The sequence below is a fragment of the Ricinus communis genome, chromosome 4 (genome assembly GCF_019578655.1).
Source record: "Ricinus communis isolate WT05 ecotype wild-type chromosome 4, ASM1957865v1, whole genome shotgun sequence".
Lineage (NCBI taxonomy): Eukaryota > Viridiplantae > Streptophyta > Magnoliopsida > Malpighiales > Euphorbiaceae > Ricinus > Ricinus communis.
The window spans coordinates 30578169-30602748 of NC_063259.1; the positions used below are offsets into that span (position 1 = coordinate 30578169).

General features: G+C 34.8%; 2 protein-coding genes and 1 pseudogene across 2 annotated transcripts; 2 read left to right on the plus strand and 1 right to left on the minus strand.

The window, feature by feature from the left end:
- The first annotated feature begins 160 nt into the window (after positions 1-160).
- LOC8277075 lies at positions 161-2540 on the plus strand (annotated as a pseudogene).
- A 12690-nt stretch (positions 2541-15230) lies between these two features.
- Positions 15231-17428, minus strand: LOC8277074 (ABC transporter G family member 8). The gene has a single exon (XM_048373385.1). The coding sequence runs from the start codon at positions 17229-17231 to the stop codon at positions 15369-15371; it is 1863 nt and encodes a 620-aa protein (XP_048229342.1). The 5' UTR covers positions 17232-17428; the 3' UTR covers positions 15231-15368.
- Positions 17429-20324: 2896 nt separating this feature from the next.
- Positions 20325-21470, plus strand: LOC8277073 (late embryogenesis abundant protein At1g64065). The gene has a single exon (XM_002513580.3). The coding sequence runs from the start codon at positions 20661-20663 to the stop codon at positions 21312-21314; it is 654 nt and encodes a 217-aa protein (XP_002513626.1). The 5' UTR covers positions 20325-20660; the 3' UTR covers positions 21315-21470.
- The last annotated feature ends 3110 nt before the right edge of the window (positions 21471-24580 follow it).

The following is a 24580-nucleotide window of genomic DNA, read 5'->3' on the forward strand; positions in this document are numbered from 1 at the left end:
ATCAATAAAGGAAAATTTATTGTGGACCTTGCAAAATGTGCCAATGGCTATCTGATTGCATTTGCATAGCTTAAAAGCTATTTTCAACAAAGAAAAGCTTAAAAGCGGACGTATTATTTACCTTTACGCAAATAAATTACCGAAAGTTTCCAATACTTTGATTTCTTTTTTCTTCGAAACATATTTCACAAAAGTGCTATATATTAAAAATAAATTTTTTTATTTAAATTTAATATATATACGAATGATATCTAATAAAAGAATGATATGTGTATATATTATATTGGACAATTTACATATTTTAATTACTTAATTCAAATAAATATATTAAAAAATAATTAAACATTATACAGACAAATCCAGTATCAGTCAGTCCAACCAATCAACTAATAGTCAACATACTCTCAAACATTATAATATTTTCTACTAAATCGGATATTTGATCAATTAGATCATCCTCTCCGAATTAATCTCTCTCTTTATATATCCCAATTTTGAAGACAGAAAAAATAGAGAGAGAAAATAATGGAAGAAACCATTGTCTTTTGCCCATTTGCAGGAAGAGGCCATATAGTTCCTATGGTAGATTTAGCTAAAAGCTTACTCAGCCATCACCCTCACTTCTCTATCACTGTAATAATCAGCATTCCACCATTTGAAACTGTGTCCACTTCTTCATATGCAGAGTCTGTCTCAGCTGCCAACCCTTCCATCACATTCCTCCACCTCCCCTCTATCTCTCTTCCTCCAGATTCTCCTAAAGACATCCCTACCATGCAATTTGAGTTCAGTCGTCTTAATAACCCTAATCTTCATAAAGCCCTAATCACCTTATCTGAGTCTTCCAAGATCGTCAAGGCCATTATCATCGACTTCTATAACAATCCCGCTTTCGACGTCTCCACCAGCCTTAGCATCCCCACCTACTATTTCAGGCCCAGTAGTGCTAGTGCCCTTACTTACCTACCATTCATAACACCACTGCAAAGAGCTTGAAAGATATTGATGGGTTTATTGATGTTCCTGGGTTACCACCAATACCAGCTCATAACATGCCAATGCCGATGCTCGACAGAAATCGTAAAGTTTACCAATATTCAAGAACAGCGCAACCCTGATGGCAAGACCTGCAGGAATCATTAGTATCACTTTTGAAGCTCTTGAAGAAAGGGCTCTCAAAGCAGTAAGAGAAGGCCACTGCACACCAGGCGAGCCTGTACCTCCTCTATACTGTATATTACCTGGTGGTGGGATTGAGAGTACTATTAAGGAACGACACGCTTGTCTAAGTTGGCTTGACGCTCAACCGAGTCGAAGTGTGGTGTATATGAACTTCGGTAGTGTGGGAAAGGTCTCTGCTAATCAGTTGAAGGAAACTGCAATTGGATTGGAGAAAAGTGGTGTTAGGTTCTTGTGGGTAGTTCGCAATCCGATAGCAGAAGGTGAGACCCATCGCTCGTGGACACCAACTGAACAAGACCTCGAATCTATCTTGCCAGAAGGGTTCTTGGATAGAACAAAAGATAGAGGATTCATGGTGAAGTAATGGGCACCACAGGTTGCAGTACTGAACCACGACTCAGTGGGTGGGTTCGCGACTCACTGTGGATGGATTTCAGTCCTGGAATCGTTGTCTGCAGGGGTACCTATGTTGGCATGGCCTCTTTATGCAGAGCAAAGATTAAACATGGCTGCTTTAGTTGAAATGAAGTTGCCATTGTCGATTAAGCAGTCTTATGATGGGTATGTGAGTGCAACTGAGTTGGAAGAGCGAGTCAATGAGTTGATGAACTCAGAGAAAGGAAAAGCGATAGGAGAGCGAGCTATGGTGATGAAGGAAGCAGCAGCAGAGGTGACGAAAGATGGAGGATCATCTCGGATTGCCATTGCTCAGTTGGTGGAGTCTTTTAAACTTAAACAAATACAGAGTATGCTAAATCTTCATCACAAGCTCTTGTCCAAATGAACTGCGAGTTTTGCTATCAGTTAGTCAACAAATTCAACCGTTGGTCAAATATACTTCTTAATTTAAAAGAAAGAAAAAAACTAATAATATTTTTCAATGAAGATTATTTAGAATGACCAAAAGTATAGTCAGATAATTGGGTTTATTAATTTATTGGCTATTTGCAGGCACCCCTGGAATCTGAGTTTGATGAATGTTAAGTCAGCATCATTTGTTCTTTGCTTGGAAGCTGTTGACGGTCTCTTTATGCTGCATTAGAATGACCAAAAGTATAGTCAGATAATTGGGTTTATTAATTTATTGGCTGTTTGCAGGCACCCCTGGAATCTGAGTTTGATGAATGTTAAGTCAGCATCATCTGTTCTTTGCTTGGAAGCTGTTGACGGTCTCTTTATGCTGCATTAGAATGACCAAAAGTATAGTCAGATAATTGGGTTTATTAATTTATTGGCTGTTTGCAGGCACCCCTGGAATCTGAGTTTGATGAATGTTAAGTCAGCATCATCTGTTCTTTGCTTGGAAGCTGTTGACGGTCTCTTTATGCTGCATTATTGATAGTTTTACTTTTTTTTCTGGTGGAGGGATCCTATCTCATTTTTAATTTATTTTAATTTATTGATAATTAGTTGCTTAGAATTATTAGAATGAATAGCTCTCCGCTTCATTTGGTATCAGAGCCTTGGGTGACATAGAAGAGAATCTAGCTATCATGACTTCAGAAATCACTACTCGTACTTCTACTTTACAACTTTCTCCTTCTTGCAGAAAAACTGTATCCTCGTGGAAATCTCTCATATTCCTGAAAATGTCCAAATAGAAAATACCTTTGTACCAATTATCAATCCATATAACATCTTCAAGAAATAAAATTTTGTTCGGAAGACTTTCAATCAGATCATTCATAAACAACCCTTGTCTATTAAAGAGTATGTCCAATCTTCCTCCCTTTCACAATGTTCCCTTACTTCTACCACTCAGGAGCAGTATGTTACTCTGGAGATCCCCACTTCTTTTATAGAGCAATGGAAGAAACATGGATACACTCATCTCCATCTTGAAGCTATCAGGCTCGTATTCTCTTATCATGGCAGGATGGGTTTACCTGTTACAGCCCGAATGTCTCTCTTGGACACCAGGTATCTCAGATACGAGCATGCAGTGATCGAGACTATTGTTACAACACTTAACACTGGAAATATTGTTCTGACCTTTTTTTCAAATTTTAATTTATCTCTTAATGATCCTTATTTGTCCACTGCACTCAAAGTCCAAGTTCAGATCACTGGAGCTAACCAAGTGATTGATGCTCTTTCTGCAACCTTGCACCACCAAATTGTCTACAGACTCCAAGACCATGCCTTCAATTTACAAATTCCAGGCTTCCAAGCCAGTTCTTATGCCTTATTTATCATGGCAGATTCTGGCCAAGTCCCTACAATAGTCCAAGCCCCAAGGCAGCTGGAAAGAGAAGATCTACAGAAATTAATTCCAACTGAATGGGTGACAAATTACGAGAAACTCCAGGCATCCCAAGCCAAGCCTGTCCAGGCTACTGATCCTCTTTTTTATCACATAAAAAGATAGTACTGTGAAAACAATTTTTACAAAAACAGAAGAAAATTCCATTATGGCTTTCTAAACTCTTCATCTCTTCCTCTCGATCCTTTGGCTATGAGCTTTTAGCTTGCATGATCTGTTCTTCTATAATTCAAAAGGACTAACTCGGCTACAAGAATCCAAAAGAGCACAAAAACCTTTCATGGCAAAACTGCCTTCACTTGGTCTTAGCTTGAGGATTTATCTTGCCTTGAGTTTACAATATGAGAATTATTAGAATGAATAGCTCTCGGCTTCATTTGAGTAGAATCTGAATGTTCTTCTTCTATTTCAAAGAGACTTTCTAGAGTGAGATCGTCTTGTTTTGATAAGAGAGACTCTATATCTTCTTCAAATGAATCTGGTAGAGACATGGACATGCTAACTTGCTGGATCATTCTTGCTGCCTTTTCTGAATTTTGAAGGCAATCTTTAGCATAATGTCCCCTCTTTCAGCAGATGTAGCATCTGTCTGACTTGTTGCCTTGATTTCTATTTTTTCGGAAGTACCTGAATTTCTTTGTATGTGGCTTTTTCCTTATGAATTCTTTGCTTCTATTACGAAGGTATTTTTGGAAATGGTGTCTGATTTTCTTTTTGTGACTGGAGCAGACACAATTGGAGGACTTACATTTAATCTTGAGGTGACTTTTGTTACAGGCCTTTTGAACAATCAAATCTCGCTGAGACAGTCTTCTGAATAATTCTTGCTGGTCACATAGTCTCTTGATAAAGGACAGAGTAAACTGCCAGATTTCTCCAAGTGTAATTGAGGTAACTGGCTTTTTTGTTGCGACGATCATGTTATTGACTTCTGGTTGTATCTCATCTGGTAATGAGGTGATGAAAGTATATTTTAACGTATCATCACCGTCGTGCCCACCAATGACATAATACAATTTGGACATTGCAGAATAATGTCTTTCCAGATCCTTGATTTTTAACGAACAACATATTCGATCAAAAAATTCCTATTTCTGTTGTCGTATAATGAGATCATAGCTTCCAAGGTACTGATTATGTAGGACTGTGGCCGCAGCTGATGGAGTTGGCAAAGTCACGAATTGGAGCCTCGTGTATTCAGGCTGTGACTGGAACCAATCCCTTAAACTGTCTGTGAATCTTGTTACAAATTCAGCAGGAACCTTTTTGAGTGTGGCACCATCAAAAGTCATTTGAAGATCAATTCATGCCAAAAATTCAGAAAGCTTATCTCTCCATCTTGATGGAGGCAAATCATCAAAAGTGAACCAGGGTCCCGTTCCAGTTGTGGATTTCAACCTTGGGTGTGAAGCTCCAATAGGAACAAAATATGACTGTACATCCTCTGTGCCATCTTCAGGCTCTACTACTTCTGGAGAAGGTTCAGTAGTGGAGATGTTCATGAGTATTTTTGTTATATCAGCCATTTCAGAGGTATTTGAGGAAGAATTAGAATCATAAGGGCTGATTAGTGATTGATCTGGCAATTTATTGCCTTTCGAGACCGGAGGATGTAAAGTTTTCTTTTGTTGAATTGTGGAGCCTTTTGGATAGAGGTGTGAGAAAGTACCAAAAGGTTGGTAAGGAATTTTTTCTTGCTCTGGTTATGAAAAGAAAGGAAATGCATAGTAATATGAGGGAGCAATCGCAGAAGATGTAGAGGCTGCTGATGTGAATGATAGGACCATAGAAGACTGATCTTTTCTAAGGTCATGTTCAATTTGGTCAATCTGCCTTTTGAGCCTCGTAATTTTCTTTTTCTTCTGAATGAAGGCTGGTGTAATCGGTTGGGGTACTCGAAGCTCTCTATCCAAGGCTTGATATTTGGCGGTTAAAGAGGAATACAGTTGGAGTACTTCTTGAGAGAAGGTATCCAACTTCTGGTCCAACTTGTGCGCCAAATGGAGAGCCTGATCTAATTTTCCATCAATCTGCTTTAAATAAGAGTTCTGGACTATTGAATTAGAAGTCTGCCAATTCAGTACTTCTTTTGGTGGAGTGAGAGGCTCTATGGTTCCTGATGGAGCAACCCTTGAGCGGGTAATCTCTAATCTTTTATTTTCTGACTTCCCTAGAGGAGGGAAATCTTTAGGCTGGAACATGAAACAATTTTGGATTGTCTGGGGTATCTGGACTGCTGGAAAATCAGAGTAAATCTCTTGTCTGCAAGTAGTAGAAGGTTTCTGTCCAAAGACAATTCCTTTTTGAGCCAAAATAATTTTCATCTCATCAAAGGTAATGTCAAGGATAGTCTTTCCTTCTTTTGCAAGAAGTTCCAAAGTTTCCTTATACATAGAAAGAGGAGATTTGTCCTGCTTTTCTTTATGTTTTTTGTGAATGCCAATCCAAGGACCATCTGGATCTCGGTCATCTTGCCTTGCTTTCGTGACTGAACACGGAGTTTCTGGAGATATGACTCTTGAAATTTTCTTAGGATGTTGAAAGCATGGTTCAGCAAAATCAAGGTCATCTCTGCAGGTGCAGCTTGATTTACACATTTCTAGGTCAATATCCCAGATGAAATGTCTCCTAATCCTGGCTGTGTAGATATGATGTCCAGATGATTGAAAAGAATGAATGGGGATCTTCTTTTTAGGCCTGGACACAGGTTGAATCATCGAAGCCTAGAAAATAGAGGGAGTAGAAGAAGGTTCTTCTATTTTTATCAAAATTATTTTCACAGTACCATCTTTTTGTGTGATAAAAAAGAGGATCAGTAGCCTGGACAGGCTTGGCTTGGGATGCCTGGAGTTTCTCGTAATTTGTCACCTATTCAGTTAGAATTAACTTATGTAGATCTTCTCTTTCCAGCTGCCTTGGAGCTTGGACTATTATAGGGACTTGGCCAGAATCTGCCATGATAAACAAGGCATCAGAAGTGGCTTGGAAGCCTGGAATTTGTAAATTGAAGGCATGGTCTTGGAGTCTGTAGACAATTTGGTGGTGCAAGGTTGCAGAAAGAGCATCAATCACTTGGTTAGCTCTAGTGATATGAACTTGGACTTTGAGTACAGTGGACAAATAAGGATCATGAAGAGATAAATTAAAATTTGAGAAAAAAGTCAGGACAACACTTCCAGTGTTAAGTGTTGTAACAATAGTCTCGATCACTGCATGCTCGTATCTGAGATACCTGGTGTCCAAGAGAGACATTCGGGCTGTAACAGATAAACCCATCCTGCCATGATAAGAGAATACGAGCCTGACAGCTCCAAGATGGAGATGAGTGTATCCCTGTTTCTTCCATTGCTCTATAAAAGAAGTGGGGATCTCCAGAGTAACATACTGCTCCTAAGTGGTAGAAGTAAGGGAACATTGTGAAAGGGAGGAAGATTGGACATACTCTTTAACAGACAAGGGTTGTTTATGAATGATCTGATTGAAAGTCTTCCGAACAAAATTTTGTTTCTTGAAGATGTTATATGGATTGATAATTGGTATAAAGGTATTTTCTATTTGGACATTTTCAGGAATATGAGAGATTTCCACGAGGATACAGTTTTTCTGCAAGAAGGAGAAAGTTGTAAAGTAGAAGTACGAGTAGTGATTTCTGAAGTCATAATAGCTAGATTCTCTTTTATGTCACCTAAGGCTCTGATACCAAATGAAGCGGAGAGCTATTCATTCTAATAATTCTAAGCAACTAACTATCAACAAATTAAAATAAATTAAAAATGAGATAGGATCCCTCCACCAGAAAAAAAAAGTAAAACTATCAATAATGCAGCATAAAGAGACCGTCAACAGCTTCCAAGCAAAGAACAAATGATGCTGACTTAACATTCATCAAACTCGGATTCCAGGTGCAAATGTACCAATAAATTAATAAACCCAATTATCTGACTATACTTTTGGTCATTCTAAATAATCTTCATTGAAAAATATTATTAGTTTTTTTCTTTCTTTTAAATTAATAAGTATATTTGACCAACGGTTGAATTTGTTGACTAACTGATAGCAAAACTCGCAGTTCATTTGGACAAGAGCTTGTGATGAAGATTTAGCATACTCTGTATTTGTTTAAGTTTAAAAGACTCCACCAACTGAGCAATGGCAATCCGAGATGATCCTCCACATAGTCTCCACCTCACTCGTAACTGTCTCGAAGGACTATGCCCCTCTCGAGCGATTTAACATGGGCCAATCTGAAGCAATTCAAAGCAGTGTTGAAACTTACTGCCTCTCACAACTTTGGTTAACTTGTCCGCGAGATTATCCTTTGTATGTACCTTCATAAGAGAAATATCACCATCCTCTATGACATCTCTAATAAAATGATACATAACATCAATATGCTTGGTACGAGCATGATAAACCTAATTTTTAGCCAAGTGAATTGCACTTTGACTGTCACACCAAAGATCCACACTATCCTCGGTTATTCCCAAGTCATACAAAAGACCTTTCAACCACAATGCTTCCTTCACTCCCTCTGCCATAGCCATATATTCAGACTCTGTAGTTGAGAGTGCAACTGTAGCTTGTAGCGTTGGTCTCCAACTAATCGGAGCACCATATATCTTGAAGTCATAACCAGTTGTAGATCTTCTTTTGTCTATATCACTTGCATAGTCTGAGTCCACAAAACCACTAACTCAACATGTATTTCTACCAAAGCATAGTCCGGTATCGGTAGTACCCTTCAAGTACCTTAATAACCATTTCACTGCTTCCCAATATGCCTTACCAGGATTCGCCATGAACCTACTGACAACACTGACTGCTTGTGAAATATCTGAATGTGTACACACCATAGCGTACATCAAACTTCCAACTGTACTAACATAGGGTACACTATTCATGTGTGCCTTTTCTTGTGCTGTAACAGGAGATTGCTTACTAGAGAGTTTGAAATGTTGTGCTAACAGAGTCACCACTAACTTAGCATTTCTCATACCAAACCGATCAATAACCTTCTCGATGTAATTATTCTGACTCAAGGATAATTGACAAGTTTTTCTCTCTCTTCTGATCTCCATACCCAGTATCTTTTCAGTAGCACCCATGTCCTAACTCTTTACCAAGTTTGACCTTCAACTTATTTATCTCCACCATGCTTCTTGAAGCAATAAGCATATCATCCACATACAATAAGAGATAAATATAATCACCTCCATGAAGCTTTTGAATGTAGACACAACAATCATAATCACTTCTAGAGAACCCATGCTTTAGCATGAAAGAGTCAAATCGCTTGTACCACTGTCGAGGCGACTGTTTTAATCCATATAAGGATTTCCTCAAGTGACATACATGACCCTCCTTTCCCTATACTTTGTACCCTTCTGGTTGATACATATAGATCCCCTCATTTAAGTCTCCGTGCAAGAAGGCTGTTTTGACACCGAGTTGTTCTAACTCAAGATCACCATGAGCAACAATGCTCAAATGCACCCGAATAGAAGTATGCTTTACCACAAGAGAGAAGATCTCATTGTAATCCACACCTTCTTTTTGTGCAAAACCTTTGGCCACTAATCTTGCCTTGTATCTTGTACCACCGAGCTCAAATGAATATGATTTTCTTGTATACACCCACTTACAACCAATAGCAGTCTTTCCCACAGGTAATGGGACTACCTCCCATGTTTTATTCTTATGGGGAGATTCCATCTCTTCCTCCATAGTGACCAACCATCTCTCTCTATCAATATCTTTGATAGTTTGTTTGAAGGTAAGCGGCCCATCATCCTCCATCGAAAAAGCATATTCTAACAAGTTTACCTGCCTGTAATGTTTCAGAGGCTCGTTAGCCCCATACTTCTGGCCTAGTAGAAGCCAAAAGTCTCCTGCTGTTGTTGTTGTAGTACTTGTGCATTTTCCTGCTGAACCTCCTCATGTTCAAGCTCATTATTTTCTTAACAATATCTGTCACCATGAGATTCCTCTTGATCATGATTAGAATCTGGTTGGTCTTCATATTCTTCTATCTCAACTACTTGAGATTTTAACATTACAACATCACCACTTTTGGGTACATCCGCTTTTGATAAAGCTGTCATGGAGTTCTCATTAAAAGTAACATCCCTGCTAATTACAAACTTAGAATCCTCTAAATACCAAAGACGATAGCCCTTGACTCCTCTTGCATATCCCAAGAAAATTGCCTTTTTGGCCCTATTATCAAGCTTATTGTCCATGACATGATAATATGCTATGCATCCAAACACTCTAAGTCTTCAATAATCTGCATGTTCTCCTGACCACACTCTAAAAGGGGTGTCTCCATCTAATGTCGAATGTGGAGATCGGTTCACAATATAAGCAGCTGCGGCAACCGACTTAGCCCACCATTCACAACCCAGCCCAAAATTGGAGTGCATAGATCTAGCCTTCTCAAGTAGTGTACGGTTCAATTTTTCTGTGACTCCATTCTGTTGTGGTATGTCTCTAACTGTCTAATATCTAACAATGCCTTCTTCATCATAAAACCTCTTGAAAGCGCCATCTATGTACTCTATACTATTATCAGACCTTAGAGTTTTTAGCTTCCTATCAGTTCTATTCTCAACCATTGCTCTCTACTGTTTGAATGTCTCGAATACCTCATTCTTTTGCTTAAGGAAATACACCTAAGCATATCTTGAGTAATCATCTACAAACGAGACAAAGTACCTAGAACCACCTTTGGAAGCAATTTTAGCCTCATCCCAAACATTTGTATGCACATAGTCTAATATCCCTCTGCTTTTATGGTTGCTTGTTGAGAATGAAACTTTGTGTGATTTTCCATACAATGCTCGTAAAACTCCATGCAAGGCTTCTTCATGTACTTTAACAAGCCCTTCTTACCAAGCAAATTGAGACCCTTTTCCGACATATGTCCAAGGCGCATATGCCAAAGCCTAGTATACTCCGTTGGGTTTCTCTTACTTCCACTAGTTCCAACCGCTACGTCACTTGTAATTATATTACCAACAAGATGGTACAAATTTCCATGATGAATTCCCTTCATCACCAATAAAGAACCACTAACAACTTTTAGAACCTTGTTTTCACCAATTAGCTTGCATCCTGTTGATTCTAATGCACCTAGAGAAATCAAATTCTTCCTTAAATCAGGGATATGTCGAACATTTATTAATATCCTAACAACACCATCATACATCTTGGTTCTAACTGTACCAACGCCCACCATCTTACAACCATGGTCGTTACCCATCAAAACAGTTCCACCATCCATGGCCTTATAGGAAGTGAACCACTTCTGGTTTGGGCACATATGATAAGAGCATCTAGTATCTAGAATCTACTTGCTTGAATTTTCATATGTAATGGAATAACATTCTGCGTCCCACTCATTCGAAGCTACACTAGCTTCGTGCTTCACATCTTGATCTCCCTTATTCTTGTTGTTTTTGTTCTTCCATTGCACCCTCTTATTACGACAATCCTTCTTCCAATGCCCAAGCTCACCAAACTTGTAACAGCGAGTTTCCGCTAGAGATCTAGATTTTGATCTAGACTTTTCCCTCTTGCTATTTCCTCTGTCATTATCTCGTTCTCTTGCAAACAAACCTTGTGCTTGTTCATTGCTCGCACTAGTCATACCACTAGTGACCACCTTCCGTAGATCATATGCTAGAAGCATCGTTCTTGTTTCATCCATGGTTAGTGTCTCTCCTACAAGCATTAATGTTTGAATAAGATTCTCGTATGATTTCGGCAAAGAAAGCAAAAGCATAAGAGCTTGATCTTCATTTTCAACTTTCACATCAATATCCTTCAAATTTGAAATTATCCTATCAAATTGGTTGATGTAATCACGGGGTGAAATTCGTACCTCCATCTTACAAGTATATAACTGAGAGTTGATATAGATTTTGTTTGTTAGAGTCTTTGTCATGAAGTTTGCCTCTAACTTTACCCACACACCTGACGCAGTTTCCTCGTCATCCACCATGAATACAACATCTCTTTCGAGACATAAGATTATGATAGCGTGTGCTTCCATATCGAGCTCCTCCCAGTCATTATCCTTTATATCTCTGGGTTTCTTATCCTCACCCAACAACGCCTTGTGTAGCTTTTGAGATATTAACAAATTCTTCATTTGCATTCTCCAATAGGAGAAATCATTCTTCCCATTGAATTTTTCAATCTCATACTTACCCACTTTAACGATTCCACTACTAGAAGCCATTGTTTCTAAAATCATACTTTTACCGCCTTAGATCTTGATTTGGTTTTGATACCAATTGTTGAGTAGATGCGGAAGCTTCGACTAATAGGGAATGATAAAATTAGTATGAACACACAAGAATTTAATAAGGTTCGGCAAATTCCCTACGTCGTCCGGGTGATTTATTTTTACTATATGAAGGAATACACCAACAACTTGTACAAACCACAAGTTTGTTGTAGAAAAGAGCTTATCCTCATAAAAAAAATATAACCTCTCTTTGTTTTCCCTCTCTTTTCTATTTTGATGAAGAAGTATTCCTTTCTCACCTCTTTTCTCTGCGATTTCCTGAAGATGAATAGATTATTTCTTCTTCTCTCTTTTCACCGATAAAGAATAAGATATATTTCTTCTTTCTTGGGTAATTATTCTTAATCATAAATTATGCTCACAATAAGAATAATCTCTATTTTATTTTAATAATTTAAAGTTAAGTTATATGAGTTCTCAATAGTTTAATTAATATAAATATTTTTTTAAAAATTAAATTTTACTAGTATTTAATTATGTTAAAGATCATAATAACTAAAAATTACTAGTTAATTATGCACCAAATATATGAAACAAATAATATAAAATCAAACCCAATTAACAGTTGTTTAATAAAAATTTCAATAAAAAATTCTTTTAGTATAATATATTTTTAAAATGTTATAAAATAACTAATATAATATAAAAAATAACAATTTACTTGTTTTTATGATGTGGAGCTTGGTTGTAGTTATATGAGCTGCTGTTCATAGACATAATAACCAAAAAGAGGGTGGGCCTATTTATAAACATATAAATATTTATCGACTTTAACTAATTTTTATATAGACAAAAATTGCCCAACTATTTCATATGAACAATCCATATAAAGAGTTCAAGAAGAATGCAAATTCAAGACAAGCTCGCCAGCTTAATCAAATCTTTATTTTTTATTTAATAAAGCTTTAAGTCATCAACTCATGAACTAACTCATAAGATAAATATTAACAGTTTAATATTTAAATATTTAATTTGATATTTTTTATTAGAATAATTATAAAAATATATGATTAAACTTGTTAAGATAAAATTATAAATTATGATAATTATGTTATAATTTTAATAAATATCTTATCTTTTATAGATTAATGAATAACTTAGTTTTTTAAATTTACAGTCATTACATTCATTTATTTTGATTGAGCTTTTTAAAAGAAAAAGAACTTGTTTCAGCTTGTAAAATGATAAAAGAAAAAACCAAAAACTATAACACTTGATTCAAAATTCAACTTAAAAATGAATTTACTAACCCAATTCAACTTAATTCGTCTCCTAACAAAAGCAGCACCGAATTACATTCCTGATAATAATGGTTTGGAGACATCAACACCATACCCACCTAACAGCTACTGCCTCTGCCTCTGTCTCTTTCCACCCAACGACTCCTTAAATAAGCATTCCGTTGATGTCCAGCACAATCTATTTTACACACACCCATAAGCATTGCTGCTGCATCCACCTTGAAAACGTTATACTCCGGCCACCTCATTCTTTATTTTCTTTTTTCATTTCCTCTGTCTTAAAAAAATATTGGTAATTGGAAGTATACCCCCGATTTAGTCGGTCGTAAATCATATTTTTCATAAAAAATACGATTAATAGAAAGAAAAATTATACAAATCTTACAGGACCAATCCATAAACAACCGTAACAAATCAATTATAAAACTTATACCTATTTAACATTTCAAAATATTTCTTAGGTGGTAAAATTTTTACCATGATTTTTTAGTCATGACATGGGTCTTCCTAGGGCCTTTCAACCAAACCGGTAACTTAGCTGACCAAAAAATATGGTAAAAATCGAAGAAAATATATTAAATTTAAACTGTCTTGGATTGTTGATGGTTTAAAAATGTCTAAAATCGAATAAGAGTGGATTTAAATTTAAAAAATATAGTAAAATCGACCCAACTAAATATAAAATTAAAAAATTTAAAATCACAAGTCTTAGTAGTCCGGCTAAATAGTGATTCAACATAGATTCTACATCTTGGAACCAAGCTAATTCTATAGCAGTTTGTGATAATGGAACCAATTGGCATATAGGATATAATTTTTTATTCACGAAGCTGTTCTTCTTGCTAATTCATAATTTTTCTCGTTATAAGGATGGTTGAATATTACAAAATATATTATAATTTTTTTTATTAAAAACTTTCTATCATTTTGAATGGCTTAATTATAATGAATGTATAAATATAATATTAGTCTTTAGCTATTTAAAATTGATATTGTTTCATATAGTATTAAATTGCTAGCTACATCAGGGATTGTATATATTAATTTTGTGCTTATTATTTTACATTGTTGCGAAGATTTATTTTTGGATTATATTTTTGAAATCGAACTCAATTAAAAATAGACGAATTCAAATTTATTAATTTTTTTAATTTTGAATATTAATTTAATTTTAAATAAATACAATCCAACCAAAGACAGTTTGGATTCGTATATAATTTTTAAATTTATCAACCGGACCCACGAACAACGCTAGGAGTCTCACCCTTAGCCTAATGGATATGGGGGCTCATTGACCTGTAGCCACTTCAACCAGCAAGTATATGGAAATCGTTGGGTGATTTTCAATGATAAAAGAATATAATGTACGTGACCTTATATTAGAGAAGCCAAGAACAAATTGAGGTGCGGACAAAGGAAGGAGGAAGAGAGAGAAGAAAGGAAGCCCGTGAACTTTTGATGTGCAGAGATTCAGACAGAAAGGAAACGGAGGCATATATCAGAATCCGACAAACAGCTTACATACAAAAGGATGAATGAATTGTACATTTGAAGATGACAGCAACTTTGGATTTATTCACCCATCTGAACAAGATAGAGACCCGTGACTCAACCTCATATAATATGCTTCACATGTCACAACGAATTATTACAACCAATCAAATAATTCGGTGCAAAATGTTAATTAACATCAACATGTGCTAACAATTATTTGTTTTTTTTTTTTTTTTCCTGCTGTGTTTGCGTTTGGAGTGCATGAGATAGTAAAAAGTGAGGTAGTGAATGTACCAAATGCCGGATATTATATCTTTTATTCTTATAAATCTACAAGAAATAAAGACAGCTAGCGCTTTCACATTTTGATGATCTCAAAATCTACAGGAGTATTCGTTTAATCTGTGCCTCCTCAGGAGCAATTTAACAAAAATCAAAGGCCATACAGCAAAACTTACAGTAATTCAAATAATTAATATTGAAGACATAGGGATTGTCCCAAAGTAATATATATAAGAATTTAAAAGGGTATATAATGTAATATTACAAAAAGAAATTCATACTATAACGCTCACTTCTGTATATGATTTCAATTTACTCACTTCTATATCTATGGTTTCAATAAGGCAGTATATGCAGTACGTACCTTATCACAAGTTTAAGTTGAAGCAATTGTTGTAATCTTCTTCTGGAGTTATTAAGAAAAAGAGAGACAGAAAAAACGGCAACAGAAGAGGAATACAGGGAATGTAGTTCTTGAACTAATTAGACTTGATTTGCTATTGTATGTTCAATAATTATTTTCCAACTGAAAAGCAGAAAGAAAACATACAGAAGAAATTGCATTTTTTTTTTCAAGCAATGAAATTGTCGTTGATCATTTTTTTGATCTTGAAACCCTTCTGATCAATAACATCAAACAAAGCACACGGTAGAACACGAAGAATCCAATCAAAACGTAAATGTTGGTCCATTTGTGCTTCTCATGGAGCCCTCTCTTCTGCAATACATCGCTCCCAGTCACCATGCAAGTCTTGGTTTCCTCATACCACAAGAAACACTTAGTTAAAAGGCAAGAATACTCATTGATGAGAAGTGCGTCAAGAGCATACTTGTACATGGACAAAAAATGCATGAAAAGCCAGTACTTAGGCATGCTATCTTGTGAAATGAAATAGCCGGAGAAGAGAAAGAATGCGGCAAGAAGTACGGTCACCAGTGAAGTTCCAGCTATATAATTTGGAGCAAGAGAGCTCAAGAATAGAACAAATGAGTTTGCCATCAGCAGAATTACCCATATAACTAAAACAAAGTAAGCAAAAGCTTGCCAGGAAGCGCAAAGACCCACCAAAAAATAAACTGAAACGGAGTAAATGATAGCGACTGCAAGCAAGTATGGCAAGAAGACAAGAGTGTTTGCTACTAGATAAGATGATAATCTATAAACCCCACTTGAAGTTTCTCTTAGGAGAATTGGCCTTTCATTGATAAAGATTGGGAGTGTTTCAGTAGTGGAAGAGAGAAGAAACGTAAGAGTGAAGGCAAATAGACCGAACCTCTTTTCAATACCTTGCTTGTCATATCCAATGTTGATATAGATTGTTCCTAAAACAAGGCCAACTATAAGAGCTTCTAATGTATTTGTCAATAAAAGCTGTCTTGTTCTATAAATAATCTTCCAAAACCTACTATAAAGAACAAGGATTTCATGGATTCTTGAACTCCTGTATCTGACATCTCTTGCTTTATTATCACAAGGAGAAGTTATGGCAGCATCATCATCTGAGGATGGAGGGAGAGATGAAGGAGTACAAGGATTACTCTCTTGTAGCTGATTCAAAATTTCCATAGCATATTCGAGTGCATTGAGCTGGGGAGGGACAGTAAAGCCATTAGAGAGCAAAAAACTTTGTAGAGAAAAAAGCGTTCCATGATGAACAACAGTTCCTTTAGATAACAATAGTATATTATCGATAGTAGAGAGGATCTTGAAGCTTGGTTGGTGAATGGACAAAATCACAGTTCGAAGACGTGAAGTAGCAATGGACTTGAGAGTTTGCATAACATTAAGAGCTGATTTACTGTCAAGTCCCGAAGTGGGTTCATCAAGAAGTAAGAACCTCGGGTCTTGGAGGAGGCTCAGCCCTATTGATACTCGTCTACGTTCACCGCCAGATAGGCCAATAGCTAGCCGAGCGTTGGCCAAGTGTGTTAAGTTCAGCTCTCTGAGAAGAGAATCAACAGTAGTAGCGATTTCTGATGATTTAGGGTGGAGAAGATGACCAGTGAATATGAAAGTTTCGGAAACAGTGAGCATAGGAAGGCATGCATCGTGTTGAGGAACATAAGCTGATAGCTTGCGGAACGATGAAGGATTGACAGGGGAGGAGTTGAAGAGGAGAGTGCCACTAGTTGGGGAAGTTCTTGCAGCTAAAATGTCTAAAAGAGAAGATTTTCCTGCTCCGCTGGGCCCAACGATGGCAAGAATTTGAGATGGATAAGCTGTGAATGACACATCGCGGAGGATGTAAGTTGGTGGGGTTGTAGTGCAGTGCTTGAAGAGGAAGAATGGTGTAATGCTATTTGTTATGGTGGTGGATTTAGCATAGGAGATTGATGAGGCTGTTAACTTATATGTCTTAAGAGAGGCAGGTGGTGGCGGCGGCGATGGAGGTGGCGGTGGTAGCGGTAGAGGTAGAGGTAGGGGTTGGGATACCGAAGATTGTGATTTGACTTCCATGGAGGAGGAGGGTAAGGGGACAAAAGATGAAAAGAGAAGCTTTGAGGATTGGAGAAAAAGATATAGAGAGATATGTTGAAGAAAGTGGCCATGGAGTTTTGCGTATAATACTGTGGACGGTGGATAAGAAGATGTGAGAATTAAAATGTTTGAGGTGCCCCCCAGCTACTGTTTTTTGAATTAAAATGTGTATGTTCATAAAGAAAATAATTCACACAGTTAAATAAGATTTATTATATGAATATAAAGTAGACATGTTGATTGAAATTTATATATATATATATATATATATATATATATATATATATATTTTTGAGAAAAGAGAAAAAGGATAAAAAAAATTTAGTATTAAAAAGTAAAAAATTCATATTTAGTGTAATATTATATATATATATATATATATATATATATATATATATATTAAACTGATAGATGATTGACATATTTATTACTTTTAGGATAATTTTTATTTAAATTTATTGTATCCATCACAACTAATAGAAGAGTGACATATATTATAAGCGGCTTGCACTTAGGTATTAGATGATTGACACATACTCATTCATTTAGAATTACTAAATCTGTGTCATCTATCGGTTTGGTATATAGTGGAGACATACATTAAATTTAGGTAAGAATTTCTTTTTTACCTTTAAGTAATAATGTATGTCTAATATTAAAGTGCAAGATACTCATATATACATACATGTCACTCTTCTATTAGTTGTGTGTACACGTTAAACTTATGTAAGAATCTCTCTAAAATATATTAATTTATTAATATAAAATTTTTATGTAAATTTTATATATTTTATTATACTTTTAATTATAACTAATTCCGTATAAAAACTTATTTATGGATTTCAATCAAACTATATAAATTTTAACTAAAATATAATATAAAATATATTTTAATATCATTTTGAGATTAAAAAAAATATGAATTTACATCTGCAGTTGAATTATGTAGTTTGTAAAAGGCATTTTTTCAATTATAATCACAATAAAATAAAGAAATTTTGTTAATTATTTCCGCACGGTCAAGGTTGGATGAGAAAAATATAATATAATTATAAATTTTAAAGTATACGTTACTCTCTGTAAAATATATAATAAGAATTTTCCTAAATTAGATGTGTATCTATCAAATTGAGAATAGTCTGAAGCGGTCAAAATTCGGAAAGAATACAAACAGGCAGGTGGCAAGCTTGGCTTACTTGGACACACAGATTCCGATAATAAAGTTAAAAATTGATGAGAGAGTTGGGATTTTGATGAGATGGATGGATGAAAATGAATCATGTGAACTGCTTTCTAATTATTATTCATTAAATCAATCTGATAAATAATTATTATATATTTTCTAGTTTTGAATAATAAGATAATATATTATAATTATTTATAAAAATTGATTTTCAGATAGGTTAGGTCTTTATTTAAACTACTGTTAGAATGCTAATGTGACAAAGAAAAGAAGATAGTGAGTTTTTGAGTGGTTTTTGCGGCGGAGAAGAAAAAAAGAAAAAGGAAAAGGGCTTTGCTGAATATAAGATCACGAGTTCACTGTTGTATCTGGAGCAGCCCCAGCCCCTACAGTTGACGACGAATTCTTGCATTAAATAGCTCCCCATCCGTGAACCCTTTGGTCCACATACATACTTTTCTAACACGTGCATCCCTCATCCATGAAAATTGATGTGTTTATTTATTTATTTAATTTTTTGGTGATAATAGGTGATTGTTCAAGCTGGTTATGGATAACTTTCAGAATGTAGGGACTAAGGACTACTCTTTCTCATGCCCTTCTTCTTTTTTTTTTTTTTTTTACTTTTTTCCTGTTTAGAAAAGGGAGAGTACTATATTCTTTGAATTATATTTTTTTCTTTATAATGTATTAAAGGTGTGCTTGAGATTGTTGCTCATTGTTGAAAAATTAAATTTGATTTAATATACTGATTTTGTTATTAACTGTTTTTCAAAATTTGCTAATTTACAAGCAAAAGAAATTTTCAGAACTTCAAAAACAATATAAAATAAAATCTGAAGTTGAAAAACCACACCCTACGTTATCCTATGACGCCTATAATTGTTGTTTTATTTTGGGTGATGGCCACAGTTTATTGTCAATAATTGAATTTATGAACTAACTTTTAATAATCTAGTTAAATGGAGGAGAGGTGGCAATGAAATTATACAATTAAAGGAATGTGAAACTAAGGTATTTCAACCAAAAAATAAAATTAAAGGTATGAATTTGGGTTTGCAGCCCTATGGCCTAAAAGAAGAGAAGCATATACTTAATTGGGCCAAGTCGGGAGCCATATCATGTTACAAAGGCTAGGAAGAATTGAATGAGGATAGATAATTACAAATAGAATATCAACCATCCATGCCAAACTTCCCGCTGCATGCACATTAGATATTAAGATGCGCATAGGTGTGAATAAGGCGAACTAATAAGTACCAAACTCATCTAGAAGCCAGCTCCCAAACAGAGTAACATATGGAAAAATCATTGTCAAGGCGACCTGAGACTGTGACCCGATAGGCCAGTATGCAAGTGGCAATCGTTTTTATGCCTACCTTAGAGAAAAAAGGAAAAGGTTTTATACCTAATTGGCTAATAAATATATAAGAAACATGTACCAGCTAACCAACATGTTGTAATTTTGTTGCTCAGACATAAGCCACAAGTTAGTCAAACAAAGGCCTTATTATAATCGCATTTACAATGTTTTACACCTTTTAGAATGTGGAAAAAACCATACCTTTTTCCTTTGTAATTATTTTGGCCAAAAAGAATAGAAGTCCAAAGTTAGAAAATGAAGTAGATACTCGAGTTGTCACCATTACTCACACGAAGATGAAAGGAAATGACCAAACAATATGACAAATGGAACTTAAAACAAAAGCATGAGACAGAAGTTAGAATTTACATAGGTCTAAAATATTTGAAGTTTAGGGTTATATCATTCAAATGTTTACATAGAGTGGAAGGGATAAAGTAGATTTCAACATAAAGTAAGATATATCAAAGGGGCAATGTGATTGGCTAGTTAACCTTGTTGCATCACATAGTTATTCTCATCATTCCAACCCATAATAGAAGGTTCTACTGCAATTAACTGCGTACAAGTTTGATTTTATACAAATCAGTTTGAAAAGCAATATGGACTCATCATCGAAACAAGCCTACAAGTCAAATATCAAAGTCTCTAAACGCGATAAAAAAATAGCCCTTGAGTTATACAATTTTTCATTGGAAGTGCTCCTCTACGTCTCAACCTATACGGTCTCATATTACTGTGATGTAACAATGTACATCCATAAATAGCTGCCCGCTGCACCCCCCATTTGCACCATAGCATTTCACTCTTTACTTCTGAAAATTCCAAATAATTAGCAATACCCAGAAAGTAAAAAGAATAAATGGCAGAGAAGGAGCAAGCACCTACACCTTTGGTAGCCGACGGTCAAACTCGTAGCGACGAAGAATCAGGCACTGCAGGGACAGCACAAACCAAAGAGCTACGCAAAAAGAAGCGCATGAAATGCATAGCATTTGTTGTAGCTTTTACTATTTTCCAAACTGGAATTATATTGTTATTTGTGTTTACAGTTTTACGATTCAAGGATCCTAAATTTAGGGTACGTTCTGCCTCATTTGATGATACCTTCCATGTCGGCACAGATGCTGCAGCTCCATCTTTCAACCTTACGATGAACACGCAGTTTGGTGTCAAGAACACAAACTTTGGTCACTTTAAGTATGAAACGAGCACGGTTACATTCGAATATAGAGGGACAGTTGTTGGTTTGGTCAATGTTGATAAAGCAAGAGCTAGGGCTAGATCTACTAGAAAATTTGATGCTATTGTGGTGCTGAGAACAGATAGATTGCCTGATGGTTTTGAACTAAGCAGTGATATCAGTTCAGGTAAAATTCCACTCAGTAGCTCGAGTAGGTTGGATGGGGAAATCCATTTGATGAAAGTGATCAAGAAGAAGAAGTCTGCAGAAATGAATTGCACTATGAATGTTGATATACAGACAAGAACACTCCAGGACATTGTTTGCAAGTGATCTTCAGCTGCTAGTTTTGTTAGTTGCCATGTGTTTGTACTTTATTTTGGAAGTTTCCTCTTTTTCATTTTCTTTAAGATTTGTTGAAAGATGTGTCTCTCATTCTTTGTATTTTATTTGATTTATTTGAAATTTATATTCAAGTAATTTTATAAATTTCTATCTACTAGCTACTTTAATGCAAGATTAAGCTGGTAATTGAATAAGACTTTTTATAAAGATATTCAATTATAAAAAAGAAAAGCTATAATGTGAATGTATGACCACTTATATTAAAACACAGCGAAACAATAATCAAACAAGAAATTTAGAGTTTCATTAGCAATTATATAAAACAAAGAATAATGTTAAAATATGTTTTATTTAATTGTTTGAGATGCAATGATAAAAGTCTTTTAGTTGAATTAATTAATAATCCAAGAAACAACAGTCAACTGGGGTAGAAGAAATGTCTTTAGTGGTTAGGTGTCTTTCCACATATATATATATATCTATAATATATACTTGACCTTAAATTTGTTCCTATCTATGACAAATTATTATATACTTTAAGGTTCATGTTTTAATACTATTTCAGAAAAGATAAAAAAAGAAGGAACTCTTTTGTGTCGCTTCTGCAATAATATTATCCTAACTTTTGACTAGTAATAGAATAGTAATGAGAATTGAATGGTTGGGATTTCATTTTCATGAAGCTGATGGAGATCCACCAAAACCAAAATGAAGTCAACCTCACCACACTCTGACTATTTTTCAATGCAGTGGTTAAGGATGCTGAAGGAAAAGGTCTCTCATTTGAGGTCCGTTCGGTGCTATCAAAATCATGACTGGAGCAAGAGCTGGGCCGGTTTCTCAAATTCGGTCCATGAATCAAAATGTGCCTATTTCATGGACCCATTTATTTAGGCTGCAGAAAGCCCAACCCTCGACTCAGATAAAAAGACCCACTGGATTGGATCAAGAGTTGCAGTGCTTGTTGCTCTATATATATATATATATATATATATATATATGTATATATATGTATATATATAATATTCATAGAAAGACCAACAAACTATAAACTACATAATAAAGATAGTCATCATCTTACAGTCGTAATAAAAGTAAAAACTCATTTAGTGCGAAAGAGAATTAATAAGTCATAAACTAAATAATAAGGATAGTCATCATTCTGCACTCACCATAAAAGCGAAAACTATCTAATGCAGAAGAGATGACTTTTACTGCCAGCAGTCTATTTGTATGGGAGAATTTTATTTCATAGTTCCTCTATATTTTATAACGTAAACTTTACCTTTTCTTCCTTTAGTAACAAACCTCGGAAAAATATTATGTAATCCCATATGCTATGGGTGATAAAAATAAAGTAAAAAGTGAATTGTATATAAAAAGAAGAAGCGAGATAATTATAGCACGCAACTTAATGAAATGTAAGATTAGGGTGAGAATGTTTAAAGATGGGACTACAAAGCTATTTTGGTATTTAAAAATATGTGTTCATAGAAAAAATAAAAAATAATAAAAATTTGTATCATTAACATTAAAAATTATTATCTTTTGTTAAGATATATGATGAATAATTATAACATGTTATAAGTTCTATTATTTTTGTAAAAATTTATTTTATATTATTATTTATAATGCAAATATGGAAGTAAACAACTAATAATAATAAAATTTTATACATTAATTAAATGAGTTATAAATTGATAAATCAATTGGTCTATTTACACGGTTTTAATATTAAATATGTATTTCTCTCTCTATATATATAGATATATGGTGTAACTTTATTTGAATTAAATTCTATTGAGAGCGATATTCAGTTCAAAATCTTAGTATTTTCAAGTGATAAAGTGTACTTTGGCAACTATAAATAGATTTTTTTTTTTGATAAAGACTATAAATATATATGAACTAACTAACTTAAGCCAATATTGATAAAATTAATCTAAAAAATTGTAAACCACTCCATTTTAAAATAAGTGCTGCATAAGGATTAAGAAACTCATTAAATAAATTTAATAATGAAACAAATAACTTAATTTGATTAAAATAAAATTTTATTGATACACACCAAATCACTATAAATATTATATCTCATTCCATTATATTTCTTTTGTCTCTCTCTCTACTCATAATCCATAAGGTAGAGTTTAAAAAGGGGACATCAGTGCTTTATTGGTTTCTTAGAACCATATTTATTTTGGAACAAATTTTTTAAGTGACACTTAATTTGAGAGAGAGTAGTTTTTCTTTAATTATTTTATTATGCTAATGAATTTCAAGAAATACTGAAAAATTGGAGGTATAGAACTGTGCAAATCAATGGAGTTGACTTTATTTATCAAATTTATACAATTATCCACTCAAGCGAAGTAATTAAGGATTAGTGGAATAATGTTAATGAGACAATTAGCAATATAGAATGAATAACACAAATTTCTAAATGTTAACAATGTGATAGTATGGGGAAATAGAATATGGAACACATACATGCAATGTGGACCTAAAATATGATAAAATAAGAATCACATTTAAAAAAAAATGTAAAGCCAAAACATTATATTCCTTAAACAAACTTATATACAAAAGCAGTTGAAATCCAATGTGCATGAACTCAGCTCAACACTGTTCTCGACTATTATGTTTCCTGATTAAGGTTATAATTAATATCCGTAACTAGAAAGCTAATGCTGAAAATTGGGTGCTCACATGATAATGCAGTGCCCTGTGATCCAAATGCCGATAAACTCAATCTTAATAAGAACACAAATTGGATCACACATAGCAAAATCTTACAATCATTGGTTGAAGATACGGTGCCGGCCATTTAGGTCTTTTGTTGGTGCAGTGTCTAATGGTGCAACGCAATTACAGTTAAAATTTTAAGAAAGTCGGACACTTGTAAATCTTACCATTTTCAACGGTTTAATGCAACGAACCGTGTTTTGAGCGTCCTTGCCTTTAGGTTGCCCGTTTCTTAATTTTTTGATCTGGAAGCAGTAAACTATGTCTTAGGAACAACATGTTACATTAGTCTTATCCTGTCCCATTCTTATTGAATTGGGTCCGTGTATTTTGTTGAAAATGCTCTTTTTAAGGACTTTATGCTTCTCGGAATGCTAATCTGGTTTGGAATGGGTAATAATATGGTTATGTGCTGCGAATTTAAGACTATAATACCCATCACCCGCGGACGACAGGGGGCCATAGTGTTTGCTGGTGAAGGGTGAAAGGTTGAAATGGGAAGTGGGCTATGT